The 24,543-nt window shown below is 41.1% G+C and overlaps 1 protein-coding gene across 1 annotated transcript in view; it reads right to left on the bottom strand.

Annotated features, from left to right (window-relative positions):
- Window positions 1-12,641, bottom strand: part of LOC136872026 (probable cytochrome P450 49a1) — a 73,949-nt gene extending 61,308 nt beyond the window's left edge. The window contains exons 1-3 of the mRNA XM_067145847.2: window positions 12,557-12,641; window positions 8,450-8,661; window positions 3,215-3,348 (exon numbers count right to left, since the gene is read on the bottom strand). Of these exons, the coding sequence (XP_067001948.2) occupies window positions 3,215-3,348; window positions 8,450-8,651 (336 nt within the window). The 5' untranslated portion in view covers window positions 8,652-8,661; window positions 12,557-12,641. The remainder of the gene's footprint in view (window positions 1-3,214; window positions 3,349-8,449; window positions 8,662-12,556) is intronic.
- Window positions 12,642-24,543: the final 11,902 nt, after the last annotated feature.

The following is a 24,543-nucleotide window of genomic DNA, read 5'->3' as shown; positions in this document are numbered from 1 at the left end:
TATTCGTCTCCGGTGCCTGGTGTGGAATCCCTTCGGAATCGAATTGTGGCATCGTGTGAGGACATACGCTATACTCCTGGAGTTTGGGATCGTGTTCGCAGGTCAATGAGACATCGATGTGAGGTCTGCATTCAAGCAGGAGGTGGACATTTTGAACTTCTTCTGTAATGACAATGACCTGGTGAAGAAAAACGTTCCGGTGAAGTCCAGTGTTGTAAACGCCATAACTCGGAAATGAAGCATTTCCGGACACATGTTGTAATGCACTGTTTTGATTGTCTACATGTAACAAATACATACCTGAAATTATGCCCCCTATTTTTGAAACAACCTGTATAGGACACATCATTTATGATGTGAGAACACAAACACACCGGTCACATAGCAGTAACATTTACTATTGCAACTTGTAAGTAAAGTAGACCGCTTTATTTTTTGCAAGAGTGGAAAGAACTAAGTACGAGGCATTGGCCCTGTGTCAAAATTATATAGGCAAAAAATGTGCATGCCACACAAGTTTCATATATAATTTCATAGATTATCATTCCAACAAAAAAATCGTGGAAAGAGTAATATATAAAATCCATAATTCTGTCTCATATTCACAGCGGTGTTGAGAAAATTAGTATCAGTTATAGATTTCTGTGTCTTCTTTACGAGGAAAATAAAATGAACCTCTCTCGACAACGAATTTTATACTTTTTTGAAGAAAAATACGTTTCTATCAGCGAAGTCGTTATCGCATATTTGCCATAATAGCGTAGGTACACAGCTATGTCCATCGGCATGATGTCCAACTGCGAAAATCTTGGCTTCTGTTACCTCCGACAGATATATTCAATGGTACCCAATGTGGGTTAACTGTTCAGTGAAAAATACTACGTTTCAGCGAAATTAATCCTGTTTTTCATTCTGATGTTCATCTCTACCAATAAACACGCTGTTCAGCAGTCCGTCTAGTGGTCTTTGTCCTTAAAGTGTCAAATATGTACGATGAGAATCCGTTACTATTCCTTGAAAGTACTTTCACCATCAGAATATATTTATTCAGGGTATGGGAGGTAGTGTTGTACAATTCTTAAACACTACGATGTGTGCCAAAAGCCTGGTTTAACTTCCAAAACCTCTCCGCAGTACTCATATGGAGTGAAGGCCTATGACGCTGTTGATGATGATTCGTCCGTCGGGTAGAGACGTAAAGCCTTCAATAGACCCCTTAACGCTATTCGACAAGTGTAGGCTATGTTCCCGGCACCGCGCTTCACCTTACCCCTTCCTGCAATCTTACATCGCGTATTCATTTCATCTCATAAACTCCCGGGATGAGGTTGACGTCAGAAAGAGCATCCTGTTGTAAAACCTCGCTACGAAAATTGTACGAAAATTCAGCTCACTTCATACACGAGCCCGTAGAGAAACGGGACAAGTGTTGGGTGTACAAACATGAGATGGAAAGCCTTCCCCTGAGTTTGAGGAATGGCACCTTAACAAACGGTGATGTTGGATGCTTCGTTGTAGATGTTTCTATGGTAAAGATATGATTCCGTTGAGATGGAATTTCGTATGACTGGTTCTTTCTCGACGAAATGCCTCTCATTGAACGAGGCGAGATTGTAATTTTGTTGGACATACTAACGTTAACGTAATTTTTTGTCATAAGACTGAATCAAGTTCTACTCTTTATTTTGAAGCTTTCCCGTATTGAATCTAGCAACAGACAACAATGGTTGATGTTTCTCATTCAGTGCAGTGTAGTCCTTTTAAGGCAATCTAACGACATTAGACTGAACGAAGTCCTACTGCCCGCTTTAATATCTTCGCATTACGGATAAACATATTAGCAGATAACAATCATTCAATATATTTGGATTCTACACATTTAAGTGTTTGGGTAGTAAACATTGTCTTCAATTGCTCGCATTATACTGGCAGATTTAAGGAGTGAATTACAATCTGGAGGATTGAGATTATGATAACTTTTCATGATATAGTCACCCGAGAAACATATTTTAGGACACAAAATATTATATTTTTCATTGGAGCTTCGGATTTATTTTAACCGGCTATAAGTACACACATACCGATAATAATTGGAGGAAATGTCAAAATATTGATTATGTCACGCATTGTATAATTCAGACATTAATACTTCGTTGTCACGACAGAAGGATTTTATATTTAGACTGTTCCTGACTCCTGACCCTAGTAGATTACTTTGCCAAACACAATCGATTGCGGAGTTCACGCCATCGATTTTGCTGCATCCGCCAGTTCACCAGAAATCCTTTGGGAGAACATGACGTCCATGAAGGTATGAGGTTTCACTTGAAATAATTTTCGATCGTCAAAGGCTGTATGGATTTCGTGTATTAAATCAGCAAGTGTTTAAAAATGCCGACCACCCAACGTAAAATAACTCCACAGGGAAGACGAAAAGAGTAAACAAAAGCAGAATTGACAAACGTAAAATACGCAGTTTACAAAGATAAACTACAGAAGCTAAAACGATACCTTTCGAAAATGATGAATTGAGAAATGTTAAGTTACATGAAAGAGAAAGTAATTCGCAGACCTCTACGTCTAACATAAACATGCCAGAAGTAGCGAAATAAATGAAACAGGTTAAGTTACTGATATGGGACGAGGCAAACATATCTTCTCTTTACTGCCTTTCAGCAGTAGGTCATTTACGTATAATGAACAACAAATAACCTTTCCCTGGAAAAGTGATCTTGCTTAGTGCAGACAGACAGTGTCGGGCAGTCATACCTCACTGTTACAGAACGGATATTATCCAGTCAAGTTTTAAATATTTTACTTCTTGGCTGTTGCATGTTTACTTCAAAACTCCTTGTGGAAATTTCTTTGCTCTAAAAGAGCCATCTGATGGTGAGATAGCGATTTCGGATAGAGTAACCAAGAATAACAGCCCAGAGGCTTCGTTACGCTGACCACACCTCCCCTGATAATCTGCAGGTCACTAGGTTGAAAAGTGGCCACACGGGAAGGCCGAGACCCATTAAGGCTCTAGTACCATATTAGTGTTGCGATGGGTAGGTGGGGATATGTCTCATCGGAAGCAAGAGTGAAAGGTGACAGAGACTGTCATGTAGTTAGCCCTCCGAATTACACTGCACTCTAATTATTCTGTACTGAGGTAACTGAGACTAAAATTGCCACTTAAACGCAGTACGGGGATATCGAAACACGTTACCGTCTCAAAATCTTGAGGATCGAAAATGTACACCATATCGTTCCTTCCCATGAGCTTTGGGATCTTGAAGATGTTCCCGTATTCGGCATGAAGTTTTTCGGCCAGCTCCACAAATTCAAGTCCACCATAAGTACCTGAAACAAGAAACATGAAAATTAATGTTTAGTTTCGAAACGCATACAATTAAATTCTAATCTTGAGAATGATCATAATATTGTCATAATATTTTGCGGGTTTTACCCAGTAAAAAAAGGCGAACTCATCGTACGGGAATAAGTAAATGATATCATGACAATTAATTCCTCTTGGCCACAATGCGTGAACGGTTTGGTTCCCAGTCAGAAAATCGGAAAATTTATGAATGAATTCTCCTCTTCTGGAACGGTACATTGCCATCAGCCCACATCAGAATTCATTACGAGGGTAGTTCCTGGGACACAGTCGGTCGGGCATATGGCTAACCACACTATCCCTCCTGGTACTTAGGTAACGGGTTGTGGAAGCCTTTATCACTCACTACTCCAAGTACCTTCATGAAAATACCTTGGTTTGGCTAGTCATGTGATGGCATCAACCTAAGAATCGTAAATTTATTCACTACTAGCTTTTGCTTGCGGCTTTGAAAGCGTGGTAGTTAATTTGCCGTCAGTATCTGGTCTTCTGGGAGTTTACATGTCCTGTCAGATGGAACCAGGCTTCATCACCCATGAATGCAACAATCTACTCACAATTGTTGGAAGTAGCCAAGTGCAGTAATTCGCACGTTTTGTTTTGCCTTCTCACCCCCCTCTCAGTAGTTGCAGGCTTGTTGTTTTGTATAGCTTCAACCCTATGTCGTGTAAAGCAAGTGACACTTTCACATACTGCGACAATTTGCGCGTTGACTTCTTATAATTTTGGATCATTCCTGCTGGAATATCCGCGATCACAGCAGATGTACGAACGAAAGTGATTCGATTCGTTTCATTTTTTCGTTTTCTTGTGTTTCCTTACCCCTGATACCTACGACAATACAAAATGTTTCAAATTAGCGTGTTTTTATAGTGTATTTATTGGAAGGCATTCCATATCCTTTATAAATGCTCGTCGGAGTTTGATAAAACTACACCCTGTTATTTATAATGACCATCATTCTAATGATTTGTGTAGAAACAGGTGTATATACAGGGTGAAGCGTAATTCGCGCACTCGGGCGTCGCTGCGCGACTCCTCACATGCCAGCAATAAAAAACTGTATCTTACAAAATTTCGTCTTGCGAGTATATCCGGCAGAAAAACGACGTTGAAAAGTAGCAATCTGGCAACACTGTAACCAGATGTAGGGTAACTACCTCTGTCAGCAGAAGTTAGTCGTACTGTACGGTTAGTGCAGTGGATAGAGTTTTGGGTTAGCATGCAGGAGGTCGAGTGGTCGATCCTGGGTTGAGGCGTATGTTTTTTAATTCGTAAATGTAGTCCAGGTGGCATGGTACCTGGCATCTTAATCGTCAACACCGATTGCAGTGGGTCCTCTAGGAACCATTTGCACTTACATACTACGATCCTAGAAATGGATTAACAATCGTTTTCATTGGTCAGCTTTGACAGGCGCCCTTTCCACGTCGTGGGCGTGAATTTATTCACACCACTTCATCTACTAGATGTGAAACCTGTTTTCTTTGTACGCTCCTCCAATGATCCCATAGATTAGTACCAACTATTATTCTTGCCTCGTTCAGGTCCATTACATTTCGTTAGGGCCTTACGCTACCAGTAGGCCTAGCAACGTGCTCTGCGAATAATGTCCAAAACCAAACCAAACCCCATGGCACTACAGCCCTTGAAGCGCCTTGGCCGACCAAGCGACCACTGCTCAGCCCGCAGGCCTGCAGATTACGAAGTGTCGTGTGGTCAGCACGACGAATCCTCTCGGCCGTTATTCTTGGCTTTCTAGACCGGGGCCGCCATCTCACCGTCAGATAGCTCCTCAATTCTAATCACGTAGGCTGAGTGGACCTCGAACCAGCCCTCAGGTCCAGGTAAAAATCCCTGACCTGGCCGGGAATCGAACCCGGGGCCTCCGGGTAACAGGCAGCCACGCTACCCCTACACCACGGGGCCGGCGAATAATGTCCAAACTCGGTTAAAATTTGTATGTGTTATCACCATGGTCCCAATAATTCTGCCTTTCAACATTGCGTCTGGTAACCGCATGCTGTTTAGTACGTATCTCAATGCATTATTATTATTATTATCATTATTATTATTATTCTTATGTTGTAAGTGTAGGATATATTTGACCACAGAAACGGTGTCTTATTGTATTACAGTATGTAATGTCAGGTGGAAATTAGCAAATAAAGAATGCGCCTCAACCCAGGATCGAACCATCGACCTCCTGCATGCCAACCAGAAAATCCACCCACTGCACCAACTGTACGGCACGACGAGAATCTGCTGACAGCGGTAGTTACCATACATATGGTTACAGTGTTGCCAGATTGCTACTCTTCAACGTCCGTTTTCTACCGGATATACTCGCAAGACGAAAATTTGTAAGAGATATTTTTTTATTGCTGGCATGTGAGGATCGCGCTGCGACGCCCGAGTGCGCGAATTACGCTTCACCCTGTATATTTAGGTAACAAAGTTCGTATCGTTATCTCGGTAGATATTGTCATAAAGTTCGATCATGATAATACTAAGAGTTACTAATATTACTAAATGTGAAACAGATTTTCGGTATATTTCATAGTTCACATGTTAAGGAGGGTGATCGTCTTAGCTGACTCACCCTCTGCAGAGAGAGTGACATAATAGATTTTCGAGCTGATATATATTAGATAATTTTCGCTTCAGTACTATCATATTATCTAGGTTTGTATCGAGATTAATTTTCTGTGTTTCCTTAATTTAATTGTAACATACATAAATTTGATACTTTCAATGAATATGACGTACATTTCGAGAAGTAACATCCGTAGGGTCCGCCTCTGTGGTGTAGTGGTTAGCGTGATTAGCTGCCACCCCCGGAGGCCCGCGTTCGATTCCCGGCTCTGCCACGAAATTTGATAAGTGGTATGAGGGCTGGAACGGGGTCCACTCAGCCTCGGGAGGTCAACTGAGTCGAGGTGGGTTCGATTCCCACCCCAGCCATCCTGGAAGTGGTTTTCCGTGGTTTCCCACTTCTCCGCCAGGCGAATGCCGGGATAGTACATAACTTAAGGCCACGGCCGCTTCCTTCCCTCTTCCTTGCCTATCCCTTCCAATCTTCCCATCCCTCCACAAGGCCCCTGTTCAGCATAGCAGGTGAGGCCGCCTGGGCGAGGTACTGGTCATACTCCCCAGTTGTATCCCAGACCAAGAGTCTGAAGCTCCAGGACACTGCCCTTGAGGCGGTAGAGGTGGGATCCCTCGCTAAGTCCGAGGGAAAAACCGAACCTGGAGGGTAAACAGATGATGATGATGATGATGAACATCCGTAGGGTCAGATCACATACGGAGAGAACACCGAACTGCGTACGTAAGTTGTAAATGAGTACGTCTACTTAGGTATCTTGAAGTTAAGAAGTAGTTACCAGCCACTGTGTGTTACAAACAGAAAGAGGGCCTTCTCATCACAGGTGGAAGTGAGCCAGTTATTTAGGCCACTTCGTTTCCACAGAATGGCATCGTATATTTCAGTTTAATAGCCAGGCCGAGTAGATCAGATGGTGGGGCGTTGGGCTTTTTAGCCCAAGTTCGTAGGTTCAATCTCCTCTGAGTCCCATCGTATTTGAAGGCGCTAAAAATATCAGCCTTACTAGCACTTTAAATAACTCCTGCATGATAAACTTCGGTGACCTCGGCGTCCCCAAAACCGCAGAAGTAGTTGTGGAACGTAAAACCTATAATATTATAACAACACCTAATACAGGTTAATAAAATCTTCTTGGAAACAATACCATAGTAACAGAGGGATTGCATTTCGAAGAACTACTAATTATTTCTAGTTTACAACCAGCACTACAGGAGAAGGCATAGTTGACATCAATTAAGTATCTAAGCACTATTGCTAACTTTGAGAAGTTATTGTCGGCATTTCCTTCTTGTTAAATGTTTGATTGACAATACGATACATAGCAATACCTCACTTGACCCATCTCACATGGGCCAAAATAGCAAACTCGGTGTTCCAAATTAGATATATTAAATTGTTAAATGAAACTTATGCGTGATGAACTTGAAAAAACATCTGGTAATTCGATATATAATAATTAAGCAGTTTCAATTCGAACAAATATTACTGTAGAAGATATTCTTTGAGTTGAAAAGTATTTAAAAAAATATACGCTTCTTTTTCAATAAACTGTACATCTGTGGCCAGAATGAAAATTAAAATAATTGACTATCACTAAGTATTTCCTTCTTTCTGACAACGGTATTGGTGATTATTCGTATATGTATAAAAGCGGATTGTTTATCAGCCCCTCATTTTAAAAGCTGTGAATAATACGCTTCAGGTGGAGAAAACCTGAACATTCGCTATTATCTGGATAGAAATAGGATTATACTGTAGTTATCGAAAGTCCTTGGCGCAGGCTATAATAATAATAATAATAATAATAATAATAATAATAAACTCATTTCCTGTTTACATCCCTTAATTTACAATAGATATTGTCAATCTTCATCAGTCACCGAGGCGTTATACATTGTTCCTCAGGAATTCTTTTATGTGTTAGGTATGAAGGACAAGGAATTGTCTACATTTAAACAGTCATAAATTCCACTAACCTCGGCCAGGATCAAACTCCGCTATTTTAGGAACAGAAGGACAGTGATAACCAACAACGCGATTGAGATTAGCAGACAACAAGGAAGGACAGACGACTGGCACGATTAACTATGTATGCTGATAGTTAAACCAGTAAGACATATGTCAATAAATAAATGAGATAAATAAATAAAAGAATAAGTAAATAAATGAATAATTAAATAAATTAGTAAGTGAGTAAATAAATAAATAAATAAATAAATAGATAAAAAGTAAGCGAGGAAGTCAGAATGCAGGCTCCGTAACTAAGTAAATAGCCAAGGAAATTAGAAAGTATGCAACGAAGCAGTATATCAGTGAAGCAGGAAGTCAGTAAGTAAATAAGTAAATAAAGGTCAGCAAGTAAGTACGTCCAGCAGTAAGTAGAAAACGAGTGAGTAAGTAAGAATGTGCAGCATTCGTCATATATACTTAATGTTCTAAAATGTAAACACAGTTACCTATGAAGGGTAGAAACCTCCAGGTATTTCCAATGAGTGGCAAAGGTTTTGGTCCGGGAATCTCCTCATACGATCTGACCTTAGATACCTCTTGTCGTGTGGCAGCCATTGACATCTCTGCTTTGCTGACGAAGAGAGCAGTAGTTGCTGGACGGACGAAATGGGCGAGACGCCTTGTAGGCAGCGTACCCAGTTTCAACATCTTCAAAGTGCTACAGCAGGGCAAAAACAAATTACGTGGTTTTCAGCTATAAGTATAATTATTTCGAGGAATTACGGATGTTGTTTCATAATATTGAAATTACAAAAAAAGGGCTGTAGTGCCATGGGGTTAGACTAGATTAGGTTGGGTTACTCTGTTACTTCCGGGTTCGCGATTCAAATTGACGAACTTGCCGTATTTGCTATGCCAGAGAGCCAGGCGCACTGTGTTGCTGTACGTCAGAGGATGGAAGAGAAAAGAGGGAAAGTGGGGTGTGGGAGACAGTGGTAATGCTCGGTGTAAATGCGCAAGTTTCTCGTTCGTTTCGCATAGCCGCTTCCCAGTCGCAGTAGGCAGTATACTGTTTGTTCCGCTCAAATTTACTACTATGCGAACCCCGTAGAAAGAGAACATAAATTGTTACCAATAATACAGGCAGCTTTTCAGGTCGTTCGCGACACACCAGATCTCCTCAACAGAGTCCAAATGTTATTACTACACCATTGTGAACTGCATACAGAAGTAGGAGGGATCAAACCCTTGGGAGTATTGTTTCCATCGTTCAGTACTTCATTCCATTTACAATGTTGTGAATACATTTTTTTTTTGCTATTTGCTTTACGTCGCACCGACACAAATAGGTCTTATGGCGTCGATGGGATAGGAAAGGCTTAGGAATGGGAAGGAAGCGGCCGTGGCCCCAGCATTAATGTTATGAGTAAAGGATTACACAAATGTGGGGCGTCAGCGTTGCATCTTCGAGCATGTTAAATAATAAATAACGTTACTGCGACAACAGACGAAAGGAGAAACCATCTGGTGCATTGCTTGACTGACAAGTGTGTCTTAATTGTGTTCTTGTACTGTGTGTGGAGTTACGGCTGTTTAACAAACGAACTGTGGATATTTCCTTTAAGAGACCAGGACAAACCTGTGCGATTTGAACGAGGAAACGTGTGCGTTGGCTCGAAGCATTATCTCTGTCTCCACCATACACCCCACTTGCCTCCCTTTCCTCCCACCCTCCCACGTGAAGCACGGTAGTGGCTTGTGCTCTCGCAATGCAAATATGGCGAGTTCGTCAATTTGAATCGTGCGTCCGGAAATAACAAATTAAAGTAATTTCCTCGAAAGTAACTATTTTCTCTGAGAATCCTATTGCACTATCTTTCTTAACATAACACGAATAGCATCCCTGATTTTTTGACGGTTGACGAAATTAAATGGCGTATGGCTTTTAGTACCGGGACAATTTCGGCTCGCCGCATGCAGATCTTTTTATTTGACGCCCTTAGGGGACCTGAATGTCGTGATGAGGATGAAATGATGATGAAGACGACTCATACACCCAGTCCCCATGCCAGCGAAACTAACCAATTGTGGTTAAAACTGCTGACCCTACCGGGAATCGAACCCGAGAACCCTGTGACCAAAGATCAGCACGTTAACCATTTAGCCATGGAGCCGGACGTTTTGACGGTATAGTTCCCATACACCCTGTATAATAGGTTTAATTAACATAATCAGGGTACATGGAATATAGTAAAATAAAATGAAACAATTTGCATTGTAAGTGACGTATGTATGTGTTATCCTCAGCCCAAGTGTTGTTTAAATCCCAGTCACCTCCACTATAGTCTGTTATGGATTGCCTAGGCATACAAGCGAAATAACGAGTGAAGTAGCCTCACTGAGGCCAGAAGGTGCTCTTATATATCAGTCTGTTAAACCCACAAAAATGCACTTAACAACTGATCCCATATTAGGGATATTTTTCCCCGCATTCATACCAGGGACTAAATGCGAAGGGATTAGATATAACAAAATTGGACATACTTCGGGTATTTCATATTGTCAAAGTCTAGAATGACCGATCTCGATAGCTGCAGTCTCTTAAGTGCGGCCATTATCCAGTAATCGGAAGATAGTGGGTTCGAATTCCACTGTAGGCAGCCCTGAAGATGGTTTTACGTGGTTTCCCATTTTCAAACCAGGCTGTACCTTAATTAAGGCCATGGATGCTTTCTTCCCACTCCCAGCCCCTTCCTACCCCATCGTTGTCATAAGATCTCTGTGTTGGTGCGACGTAAAGCAACTTGTAAAAAGAAAAAAGTCCAGAATGACACTGAGACAGGGCAGTGAAAGTAAAAAAAATAAAATAAAAATGCCCTAACCCATACCAGAAGACATAGGCTAGTGCGCTGTGGACACTAGATTTATTATCATTGTTATTAATCAAAAGCAATCGTATCAGCCCACGATTTTATTCGACAACCAGTTTTCGACCAAGAGCCTTAGCACCAGGTCTAAAATATCGTAAATAGTTTTTACACTGATGATGGATCTTAGAGTCCGAAAACCGGCTGTAGGATAAAATAGTGTGCTGATACGACTGTTTGTGATTAATAATAATAAATACTATCATCAGCATTGTTATTAATAAATATGGCTTTGATATTTTATAATGATTATAACCATAGATATTTTATAATGATTATAACCATAGATCTCTTAAAAAAATTGATCTTCGTCCCCTCTGACATTTAGTAATGCAAATATTAAATATGGCTGAGGCTTTATTTCATTTCATGTATGGCTTTTAGTGTTGAGAGTATACGAAGACACGACGTCCAAGGGACACCTGCGCATCTGGCTGGTTGATGACAAGAATAATTAGGTAGGAAGAGGGAGAAGCCAGGTTTCGGCACGAAGCCTACTCCTGTTAAAAGACACAAACTGGTCTGCTCAAGGGTTAATGTCACCATACGACGCACGAATCACTAGTACCAGCGCCATATCCCCTCAATCCATATGAGCACTGCGGAGAGGTTTAGAATTGAATCCAGGCATTTGGCAAGCAATCTAGAGATGACAAATTGTATACTACCACCTCTCTTAACTTGTCTGTCAACATTGTGATGGTGAAAACTTTTCAACCAACGGGACTCTAACCGCATAAGTGCGGAATAACACCACTTAGACTTTACTCCATAATGATCATGGCCACCAGGTCAGGTAGTCCATATATAAGCAATTATGTACCCCATATACATATGTTACATTTCTTAATGGATACAGTATTTCTGCATCTCCTTCATGCCACGGATCAGAGGAAAAACAGCTGCCACTGAAGTCTCTTTTTCTTGCTAGTGGCTTTACGGTGCACCGACACAGATAGGTCTTATGGCCAAGATGGGACAGGAAAGGGCTAGGAGTTGGAAGGAAGCGGCCGTGGCCTTAATTAAGGCACAGCCCCAGCATTTGCCTGGTATGAGAATGGGAAAGCACGGGAAATCATTTTAAGGGCTGCCGACAGTGTTATTCGAACCCACTATCTCCTGGATGCAAGCTGACAGCTGCACGCCCCTAACCGCACGGCCAACTCGCCCGGTCCACTGAAGTCTCTGTCCCATCTGTCACTCTGAGGGTACAGAAGCTGTTGGGATTTGTGTGTGCTGAGTAAAGATACTTGGAGCTTAATTAGTGTGTTCTAAGGATATATAACGTGCTACTCATTGGGCCAGGTTTGCTTGAATGGCACCTTATGACCTACCGAGGAAAGCAATGGCAAAGTAACTCACTCCTCATGCCTAGAACGCCTCGTTTAGGCACCACTGATCCAGAAAATCTCCGTGCGGATGACTCAATAGACCTACAAGTAATTACGAATGCATTTTGAACCATTATTTGGAAAAAGTCTCATGGACTTGCTGTACCTCCTTGTTAAATATTATCATGCGTACAGCATGGATCCCCACAAGAGTAAATGCAGTTATCTTTGAAGTTCCTCAAAACCAGTGCGTTTTTTGCGTATAATTATACCGTTATCGCTAAAAAAAATCATAAAAAGTGAACTAAACCGCATGCAGTATTCGTTTAATCATACTAAAACTCGGATAACTTACCTGTTTCTATGTGGGATGTTCACACAAACTACGACACTTCTTGAGTGATATCCATCTTCAGATATGGTTTCATATAAATGATCGGCAAAGCTTATCACTGAGATAAGATATAAACATTTATCTTTATATTAGGTCCAATAAGCTCGTGCGGGAGATGTTTTTGTCATTTTTGACCATGTTGTAATTGCATAGCTTCATTACTGACGCATTTGACATCCATGTGTTGGGCGTGTTTGCTGTTACTTGGTCTTTGTATATGTGTGTGTGTGTGTTATCTACAGCAACTACATTACTTCATCATCCTACCTAAAGGTCATACCGGTTTTAAATACATGAAAAAACTATGATATGAACGATGCTATACTCTGTCTCAGAGAGCTTGGGGCAGGAAGGGAGTCAGTGAAGGACGTAAATCAAATAGCAAAAAAAAAAAAAAACAACTAAGCGGTATGTTCCGAGCTACCATTACATGTGTAAACCAGATACAGTCATTGTCATGTTTGCCTCACAGGAAGCACGTCCACTTCAGTTCACAATACATCCTGCACATATGAACAGTCGAATAATTTGGAGTCATCCGTGGATACCTATACACTTCTTTTTTTTATATTTTGTAAAAAATATGCAGTTCATCTTTTAGAAACAGCATTATTTTTTGTTAAATATTATGATAACGTGAATGCATTGTTGATGAATTGAATTGCAAAGGAAAATCAGTAACTTCGAGTTTCGACCCTCACAAAAATATTTCTCCTCGTAACATCACTTTCTAATATAAAGAACCCGGTCCTTTGGATTTTGTTGCTAGAAATTTGACAAATGTCCTGTTGGTCGATGTCGGTGGGATCTTTCGTGTCACATGAGCATAGCCGATATAATGTATTCGGGAGATGATGAGTTCGAATTTTAATGTCGGTAGACCTGAAGATGGTATTCCGAGGTTTCCAATTTTCACACTAGGCAAATACTGAGCATACTGAGCCACGGTTGGCTCGTTACTGTTCTTTACCATTGTCACGATGATTCTTGTCTGTGTCTGTACGACGCAAAACGAATAGCAGAATAAGACGTTACAGAAAGGAATCCTTCTTTCCTGAATCGTATTATAGTTTGCACGCATGTGCATAGTTCATAATTGTGCAATATACAGTAAGTTTCTCTCATCGGTTGGCCGGCAAGTGCGCCCAGCTTCTCAGCCTCCCGTTGACTCATCACTCCCCGCTCCGTGGCATAGCAACAAGTATAGAATTTCGCTCACTTTATCCGTGCACGACATGAGGCAACAATTAACATTAAGAAAATAAGAATTAAGACAATTATTAACTAAGAATTATTAAGAAAATCAGCTCGTGCCTTATGACAGATTTTGGAATTGTTCTCCTGCATCCACATATTCCTGGCATCGTCATAGGAGACACGTATACGTTCGTCCTCTGTAATTGAGGCCCTTTCTCTCCGGATAGTTCTTTAACATTTTTCATAGCCCGCCATACAGAGCTCTTCGAAACTCTGTCTTCTCGTCCAAATCGTCTCAGGGATTTTCTAGGCGTATGTTCTAATTCTTCTGCGATTTCATTTACTTTTCCCTCATTAAGTACACGTTTAAGTAACACTTCGCTTCTTATCGAGTAAAGAACCAGTCCCTCTCCATTTGTTTACGAGTTTCCGCTCCCTCTCTCTCTCTCTCTATGTGGAGGGTGTACACCTGGAAATCAAGTTACTTGTAGCCTAACTAATTCCCTGCAAGACTTTGTTTCCACATTATTATCATACATAAAAATAACCTATCCCCTACCGTGTAAACATGTGGAGGCATGAGAATTATAACCCGAGATAACACTTCACAACTCGAGAACAGCTGAAGCGACAGATCAACACTTAACACACGTTCTAAGCACGGACCTGAACTGTGAAGTGCGGGCATTCCCGTGCTGTCGCTGCAATGTGTAACGGGAAGCAATGAGTCAACGGCAGGCAGATAAGCTGGGCGCACCTGCCGGCCAACCGGTGAGAGAAACTCACTGTTTATTATTTTATTACAAGAAATGATGATATCATTATTACTATCACTAGTTTCTTAGTTGTGCCTATGGCAGCTGAGTGTCAACACTAAATCTGAACTGAGATCCGATACGGAAGGTATCAATTACATTATATGTATATTTGTGTGTGGGTGGATTTTATTTAGGGCAAAATTTTGATACAGCCTGTTTTGTTGATATTGCTTGCAGTTAGTCAGTGGTAATATGAAATTTATATTAAGAATTCATAGATACCTTCTCTTCTGTTGCAGGTAAGTTCGAACTTCACTATTTGGGCCAGGAAGATATCCAGTGGGACCGGCGGGATCCAAGTCATAGAATGGTGAAAGATTATGACTGGAAATACATTTGATAATTTTCATAATTTTATTCCATAATAATCGTAATTGCTCATGGTAAGTATTCCTAATTTCGTTATTATGATTATTAAATTATAGGTATTATGCACAGCGCACAATCAAGATGAATATGAATTATGACATTTATTCAAAATAAATTTCGAAGTCACCGAGGTAGAGAAAGCACAATTTTTCTGATCTCGTCTAAAATTAATTCTAAGATTCTAAGATTAGTAGTACATTTAACAAGGTGGTTATTGCGAAAAAAGTCCACAGCCTGTTTCCAGTCATTCAACCGGGTCAGAAATGTAATGAATGAAACCCCACATAGCTGCGAGTACAGGAGCGTGCCGGCTGCCGAAGCCTTCCACTCTCCTCTGGGGCAATGATTAATGACTGACAGTTAAAATGAATTGATTTTGGAGAGTTTTGCTGGAAAGAAAATGACAGGGAAAACCGGAGTACCCGGAGAGAAACCTGTCCCATATCCACTTTGTCCAGCACAAATCTCACATGGAGAGAACCACGGACCCCAGCGGTGAGAGGCCGGCGCGCTGCGAGGGAAGAGCAAGGCGCCCATTGTCGAGTTCACAAACAATGATGATCAAAAGACACATAACTTATACCATGGGCAGGGATATTGATGGAAGAAAGGTGCATTCAACCTAAATGGAAAGTGACTTCCATCCCTGTGGATTTATACGATCGAGGTGGAGTAATTTTATTAAGCACTACATGTTCTACATCCATCGTTAGGTTTTGTAACGTTCGAATTTCACTGTCAACAGACCTGAGTATGTTTATCGCTGGCTACTCATATACACACTACTCATATTCTTACCTAGCGAGGGGCATTCGGAAGATAGAGAGTTCGAACCCTACTGTCTCCAGCCACGAATATAACTACGGTGGTTTTCCATTTTCACACTAGGCAAATGCTGGGTCTATGCTTTGTCAGAGAACAGTCGAGCCTGCTCATTCTCAGTAACATCTTGGTTTGATTTAGTTTTTTCAGTGTACCACTACACGAGTTCCCTTTCCTAACTATTCATTCTAAAATTTGTGCCAGTTTGTACCTCCTATTGACTAGGTATGTGAAAATGCCTACCTAACCTGCATTGCACTTCCTAAATTTTCTGTTCCGAAATTCACTCATTCTATTCAGTTTTCTTAGTAACAGTGTATATAGTGCTCTAGTAACTTGTTGCGTTAATAATTAATTATACTTGTTTATATATCGTTTCTAGGCGATGATAACCTCATAATTCCACTCACGACAAAACCACGTTTCTCCATCTGCCTTGTGACGGCTTACCGCGTTGTTTGAGAGGAGAACAGAAGACTCCAATGGTCGAATAATTGGGGTACGGTTAAGCAATGAAAATGCCAACAATAGTTATCCGACCGTTGCTGACCCGTCAGTTTCGGGATTCTTCCGTAAACTTTACTCCGAAGGAATGACTAGGTTTCCTTTGCTCATCGACGATATTGATACAATACTGTTACGAATAAAAATCCATATGTGTCATTACTGTGCCAGCACCCGAGGTGTTGGGGTAGCGTGCCTGCCTCTTACCCGGAGGCCCCGGGTTCGATTCCCGGCCAGGGCAGGGATTTTTACCTGGACCTGAGGGCTGGTTCGAGGTCCACTCAGCCTACGTGATTAGAATTCAGGAGCTATCTGACGGTGGGATAGCGGCCCCGGTCTAGTAAGCCAAGAATAACGGCCGAGAGGATTCGTCGTGCTGACCACAAGACCCCTCGTAATCTGCAGCCTTATTGAGGTACAGTTCAACTTAAGAAACAAGAACTTCCTTTTCCTGGCAAAAAGATGGGAAAACATGGAAAACCACCTTTCTGCCTGAAGAATGTGGGATTCGAACCCACTATATCTCTAGTGCAAGCTTTATGCTACGCGAACCTAACCACGTTCAACTCATCAAGATTATAAATGATTTAAAGTGTATCTGCACTTCGCAGTGATACGAAGAATATCAAAAGACTTCTTCTTCTCTACTACAACAACCTTCCCAATTCCTTTGCTGTTGGTTTAACATGGCACTAAAACGTCGAAGTTTTCCGTTGATGGAAGGATGGGAAAGAGCTAGAATTGAAATTCTGTTAAGTGCTTCCCATGATGACCCCAACAATAAAGCAAACAAACATACAAACAGTACACAAAAAGATAGATAGGCTTAGACCGAAATAAATGTAATTTAACATACTTCTGATTATTTTTGTAATGCGAGAGAAAATCGAAGTACAAGGCATGAATTTGAAGTGTACAGGCAAAGTTAGTATTTATTGAGTCTGTTTTGTTTTGTTGGCTTATTATCTTAGTATTAATAGTGAAGAACACATCTTACACAGATAGAATTCCAAGAACACATATGCGTCTCATATCAGTACGATAAACTGATTATAACCTGAGAAAGTAGAGCCAAACTGTAGGCCTATTTGCATCAGCCTGGTGGGATAGTACGTCAGTGAACGATAACATATGGCGAATTGACGAGTGTAATCAGTGGACTTCGTACAGGTATGCTTATTATTGCCGATAAAGTATACCGGTGAAAACTACTCGCCGATCACAAAAGCAAAGCAGTATAGCTGAGAATGTTGTCAGACATACCACGTAACACTCCAGTAATCGTTATTTCCCGGAGAAAATATCATAAGGGAATAATCGAGCAATCGTGTGCGCAATATGCGAGAGTGTTGCGACCACTCTTTGATGTTCCTTATCCACAATGTTCTCCTCCCTCAAACACGTTTCCGACTTTCAATTCTGGCCTCTAATAACCGTTGGAAGCCGGCCTCGCGGTGTAGGAGTAGCGTGGCTGCCTCTTTCCCGGAGGCGCCGGGTTCGATTCCCGGCCAGGTCAGAGACATTTACCTGGATGTGAAGGCTGGTTCGAGGTCCTCCCTGTCTACGTGATTACAAGTGAGGAGCTATCTGACGGTAAGATAGCTACCCAGGACTAGAAAACCAAGAATAACAGCCATGAGGATTCGTCGTGTTGACCACACGACATCTCGCAATCTGCAGGTTTTCGGGCTGAGCAGCGGTCGCTTGTAAGCCATGGCCCTTCGGAGCTGTTACATCATGTGGTGTTTCTTTCATTTAATAACCGATGTAAGATCTGGCAGCGGTCATTACTTAGTATGGGGGCAAAGTAAGAGATTTTTCTGCACATGACTGTAGTCACGAGTTCCCCTTTTAGCTGATTCCATTACAGTGTTATTATTATTATTATTATTATTATTATTATTATTATTATTATTATTATTATTATTATTATTATTACAAGAAATAGCAGAATGAAAAAAATAAGCTGAATCATTTCATCATCTTTAATTGATAATACCTAGAAATATTGTATTAATTATCCTTTCAAAGAAATACAAACGCCTATCTTCATGATTATTTATATATTGTGTATACTTTACCATTTGTTTTACATCGCACCGACACGGTTAGGTCTTATGGAGACGACGGGGTAGGAAAGGGCTAAGAGTGTGAAGGAAGCGGCCATGGCTTTAATTAAGGAACAGCCCCAACATTAGCCTGGTGTGAAAATAGGAAACCACGGGAATCCATCTTCAGGGCTTCCCACTGTGGGGCTCGAACACTATATCCCGGATGCAAGCTCACAGCTGCGCGCCCCTAATCGCACGTAACTCGACCGATCTTCATGAATATTATCTCTTTATTGTTTTTACTATATTTCGTGCTAAAATTTCTCCACTTGTAATAGGAAATGCATACATAGAGTGTTGAAGTAGGTAAATTCTCCAACACAGGATCTTCACGAAATTCTCCCCAAAAAAAAAAAATAATAATAAAATAAAATAAAGTCAACAGGTGCTTAACTATCTGCTTTCAGACAGTTAAAGATGATAAAAACGCTTCTTCTTCTTCTTCTTCTTCTTCTTCTACTTCGCCACACCTTTGGCATCACGGGTGAGAAATGTATAGCACATATATATATATATATATATATATATATATATATATATATGGCCCAGTTTTACGGCCGAATGCCCTTCCTGACACTAACTATATGTGGAGGAATGTAATCATTATTACGTGTTTCTGTGATGGTTGGTAGTGTAGTGTGTTGTGTTGTCTGAATATGAAGAGGAGAGTGTTGTGACAAATACAAACACTTAGTCCCCGAGTCAGAAGAATTAATCAGACGTGATGAAAATCCTCGACCCGGCCTGGAATCGAACACGGGACCCTCGGAATCGAAGGTCTCTCCACTGACCATTCAGACAAGGTGTCGGATATTGCATGTTCCCACAATTAAACTGCCATGATTTTACGTTAGTAGATCGTATTACGTATGTATCCGCCATGTTGTTGAAGGTTGCCAATATATGTTCAGAGTATACTTTCATACAAGAACACTTTTTGAGAATCCATGCTATTTAGTCGTTCGAGTTACGTAAAAGCATCACTAAGGAGAACATAAATGTTTAGCCGGGCTGAGTGGCTCGGACCGTTGAGGCGCTGGCCTATTGACCCCAACGTGGCAGGTTCGATCCCGGTTCAGTCCGGTGGTATTGGAAGGTGTTCAAATACATCAACCTCGTGTCGGTGGATTTACTCGCACGTAAGAGAACTCGTGCGGTACTAAATTATGCCACCACGGCGTTTCCGAAAACCGTCAACGTAGATAGTGGGACGTAAAACCAATAATATTATTCATAAAAGTTTACAATTGTTAGCTATTACAATGAAATGAAACTAAATAAACATTGTGCAAATCTTAACTGTCAGAGGATGGATGAAACCTTCTTGCTGGGAATTATTTCAATTTATCGATGTCCAGCCCTTGCCCCGTTAATCTACGGGATCGGGCATGAAGTGGGATGAGCGAGTTTTTACGACCGGATGCCCTTCCTGACGTCAAACTCATCAGGCAAGTTAATGATATGAAATGAATGATGATATATGATAGTAGGAAGGGAGAAGGTGAAACCCGGTACCGGCACGTAGCTTACTGCTGTCGAGTGGCACCAAAATGTCTGCTCAAGGCTTACCGTCTCCATCGCTCGGACGAATCACCATCAACAGCGTCATACACCGTCACTGTATATCAGGGCCCCTCAAACATCCAAAATCTCACGCGTGCAAACTGAGGCGCAGAGTTCCTGTGCACAGTGCATCGGCCTCATTTGGCTGGGCTCGGACCAGCGCGTCGCCTCGGGGTGACTCGGCTAAGCTCGGCTCAACTCGGCTCGGATTTGGAGCGCTGCGGAGCAAGTAAGGACGATTGAGGTAGCGGAGCGAGCGAGACAGGCGTGGAGAAAGAGACATCGCTATTTCTCCAAATCGAGGAGTGGGGGTCTGCACTCTCGTCAACCAAGCGAAGGCGTCTTTTGCACCGAGCGCACCGCAATGCACTGGTGCTTGCACCCTGTGAGGCCCTGCTCTATATGGACCCTTCAGAGAGGATTGGAACTGAATACGGGCTTTTGGCTCGCGATCTAGGGATTATAAATTGTATACCTCAATCTCTTCTAGCCTACCTGCCAACATTCTAATTGTGACAAAGTTTTTGACGAATGGGACTCGAACCGGCTAAACACGGTGTCAGACCATGTAGGCTTGAAGCCTCAACAATCCTGGCCACCAGGCGAGCTGGGGACTATGATGCCAGTGCTGAGTCATATCCTCGGAATGAACTGTCGATGTATTACATCGTGTTCATTTGTACTGTAGGAAAGAATTTAAGCTATTACCAGCACACATCGGGCACTTCGTTCGGTGCGTTGTACTCATGTTGAAAATATCACGTAGTTCGGTTTATTATTATAATTTTCATTATTGAATATTGAATTTTTACGACCGCATTTTAATCGGAACCGACTTTCAACCTGTTAGGTCGTGTTGCGTACATTTAGTACGTGTGAAGAGATGTTAAGTACCGAACAAAACTGGCCAACCGGACACCAGTAGGTTCCGAAATAACAACCTCCCGAAACCGGCAACCGACGCGAAATCGGGAGATTCTGAGACATCAGTATCAGAAATCACAGCAGAATCTAAGTCTTTTTTTTATTGAGCCACACGTTTTCAGGCTTGTGACATTTCATGAGTGAGAAGATCTTCTTCGTAAGCTTGTCATTGTCCATTTTCAGAAGGTGACCCGTAAAACTTCGGTTACCAACATCTCATGGTGTTGTTAGCCGTTTCCAACTGTTGATACAGTTCGGAGTTCGCTTTCAGTCACTAGGCTCCATCCGGGAATACTCTCGGCATATGAATTGTCCAGAGGATACGTCTTTCAACTATTTCCCCAGAGCGTCCATTGTGCTTTTCCTGTTCATCAGTAGGATCACATCCGCACCATGTAAGAGCTGGAATCTGACAACAGTTTTGTAATGGCATACATCGGCGTTTTTCGAAAAGCACTTCTTGTTGTAACGGTTTTGCGACAAATGGTATTATTGTTAATAATATTATTATTTGCTGTCAGAGCGTTGATACAATATGAACAGCAAATGGGGTCCTGAAAAGGACCTTTTTAAATTCATGTTCTTCAACGAGTCTGGTGTGAAAAGATCAGTCGCTAAACCATATCGAATCAATCTCTGACGCTGCCCAGGGTACGCCCGATTTCTGATTTTATCTTGAATGTGTCCGACTCGTTGGCTGAACGGTCAGCGTACTGGCCTTAGGTTCAGAGGGTCCCGGGTTCGATTCCCGGCCCGGTCGGGGATTTTAACCTTAATTAGTTAATTCCAATGGCACGGGGGCTGGGTGTATGTGTTGTCTTCCTCATCATTTCACCCTCATCACGACGCGCAGGTCGCCTACGGGAGTCAAATAAAGAGATCTACACCTGGTGAGCCGAACCCTTCCTGGGATATCCCGGCACTAAAAGCCATACGACATTTCATTTTTTTCATCTTGAATGTCTATCAATGCAATCTACGGGGATACTTCTTTCGTGTACCCCTCGGTTCAGTGTTCGACCATCCTTAAGATCTGCCAACAGTTCAATATTCTGTTCGGACAGATCTGGCATTATAAAGGTGTATAAGCGAGGATTCATTTCCCTTCGTCCTTCGTTCAGCGCGTCATTTCTTTATTTTCGCTTCTTTATTTATATATTTCCAGCTATAGCCAGAGTTATATATATTGATTTTGAGTGTTCGTCTTTCTCTTTCTAAGTAATTTCCTGTTCCTGCGGAAGGTGACGGAGTTCATTTCCAGGGCCTCAATCATATTTAAATGGATTTCTTCTCCTTCACGGAATTCAGGTTGAAATGGAAGATGGACAGCAGCTGTAGAAAGTTTCCACTCAGCAATTTTCAAAGAAACTTTCATTGTGTGTGTGTTTCGTGTCTTATTATTTATTTTTATTATTTATTTTATTTCCTTAAGATATACGCCCACCCACCGTCATCGGACGGACCGCACCGATCGGACAGATCGGATTTTATTTTCATATCCATCGTTTTAAATGAACGTCGTCTGCATGGGATATTCGCGAGAGAGGCATTAAATCCGAATAGGCCGTACGGAGTGAACGACGGCTTCAAGATTTCCCAGTAAGTGTGTACACTCACCTGCCACACCGTTAGAAGTTACGAGGTTGCTTATAATACAGTGAGATTTCAACAATGTCGCTCGTCATGGATTGAGAGCAATTATTGTCATAGTGCAAGAATATGACATTTGTTTACAATTTGATTTACGTCGCACCGACGCAGATAGTTCTTATGGCGACGATGGGATCGGAAAGAGATAGGAGTGGAAAGGAAGTTGTCGTAGTGTTAAATAACGTACAGCCTGATGTGAAAATGGAAAACGATGGAAAATCATCTTCAGGGCTGGGGACAGTGGTACTCGAACCCTCTGTCTCATGAATCCAAGCTCAGAGTTGCGCGCCCCTAACCGCACGACCATCTTGCTCGGTAAAAATAATTGTACAATTCGTAACAACTTAACAAAATCAGGAAAGAACGTTGGTATACTCTGTAACAACTAATTCTTATTCATTTCGTGAAACCAGATATTCGGTTTTGTTTATTCCCTGTTTCCCATCCTCTTCTGCTAGCAATTAACCGGATACTAGTACTTCCTTCTCACGATCCATAACTGTTCACTATAGTCAATTTTGAAAACCAAAGTTGGTCAAGAAGTGAACTTCACTGAACAGTGTTACGTTATGAACCGGGCACTTTTTGAAGGTGAGATACGCTCTCAGAAATGCGGATGTTTTGAATATATTTTATTGGCAGTCACAGAAACTAACTTCACAAAGCAAGTGGCCGTGCGTTTCTGGCCACGTAGCTATCGGTTTGCATTCAGGAAATAGTGGGTTCGGACCCCTGAATATGGTTTTCCGCGGTTTCCTCCTAGCCATTTCCTATCCCGTCGTCACCGTAAAGCCTACCTGTATCTGTGTGATGTAAAACAAATTTTAAAAAATGAAGGAGGACAAAGGAACAAACTTGAAAATGAAATGGCGTATGGCTTTTAGTGCCGGGAGTGTCCGAGAACATGTTCGGCTCACCAGGTGCAAGTTTTTTATTTGATACCCGTAAGCGACCTGCGCGTCGTGATGAGGATGAAATGATAAATAAGAAATGGAAATGTTCTGTAAGTGGGCAGAAATATCTGTTGAACAATACATCAAATAAATAAGTAAATAAATAAATAAATAAATAAATAAATAAATAAATAAATAAATAAATAAATAAATAAATAAATAAATAAATAAATAAATCACCAAACATACATTTCATTGAATAACTTGTCAAAATGAAAACTTTCAGAAAAACCTAACCTGAAATTCTCAAAACAATATGCATACAGAGGAAATAGGTACAGAGCAGCAACTTACAAGGCAAGCATGTGCAAATAGAGTACAAAAACATATCTACATATGCTTACCTAACAAGCTGCAATTCTCCATTTCTTTTCCTGAGAAAATCAATGATATTAACATATCACTTGCAATTATGTATTGTTTTAGAGGATGCTAACTACACCATACCAGAAAGTGGATGATTTTCTACAGTGCATTTTTTTTGTAAATACATTACCAAATATAACTAAAATATGTCAAAGTTGCCATCTAAGGAATTATTACTGTTGAGCAGTGTTGGTTTGCTGGTTTTTATAAAGTGACTACCAATAGCTACTCGACCATTTTAATTGTAATTATACATGGTATTAGCATATTCCACGAGAGTTTTACATGGGCTAATAATACAGGATGACTACCTACTGTGACTAATACATTGTCAAGAACAGCAATAGTACTGGCAATAAAATTAGTACTTATTAAGTCAACTGACAATTATTGGCCTACAGTTTAATTTATTCTCTACAATGAGATTAATTTTAGAGAATACAAAGTAATTCTGTCAGTCACTACTGATCTGCATTTAGGGCAGTCCCCCAAGTGCAGATATCTGTTATTTTCCTAGCCTTCTCTTAAATGATCTCAAAGAAATTAGAAATTTTTTGAACATCTTTCATCGTAAGTTATTCCAATCTCTAACTCCTCTTCCTTTAAACGAATATTTGCCCCAATTTGTCCTCTTGAATCCCAACTTGATCTTCATCTTGTGATCTTTCCTA

The sequence above is a fragment of the Anabrus simplex genome, chromosome 4 (genome assembly GCF_040414725.1).
Source record: "Anabrus simplex isolate iqAnaSimp1 chromosome 4, ASM4041472v1, whole genome shotgun sequence".
In the NCBI taxonomy this organism is placed as follows: Eukaryota; Metazoa; Arthropoda; class Insecta; order Orthoptera; family Tettigoniidae; genus Anabrus; species Anabrus simplex.
The sequence above is the reverse complement of the archived record's forward strand: the minus strand, read 5'-3'. Positions and strand labels throughout refer to the sequence as shown.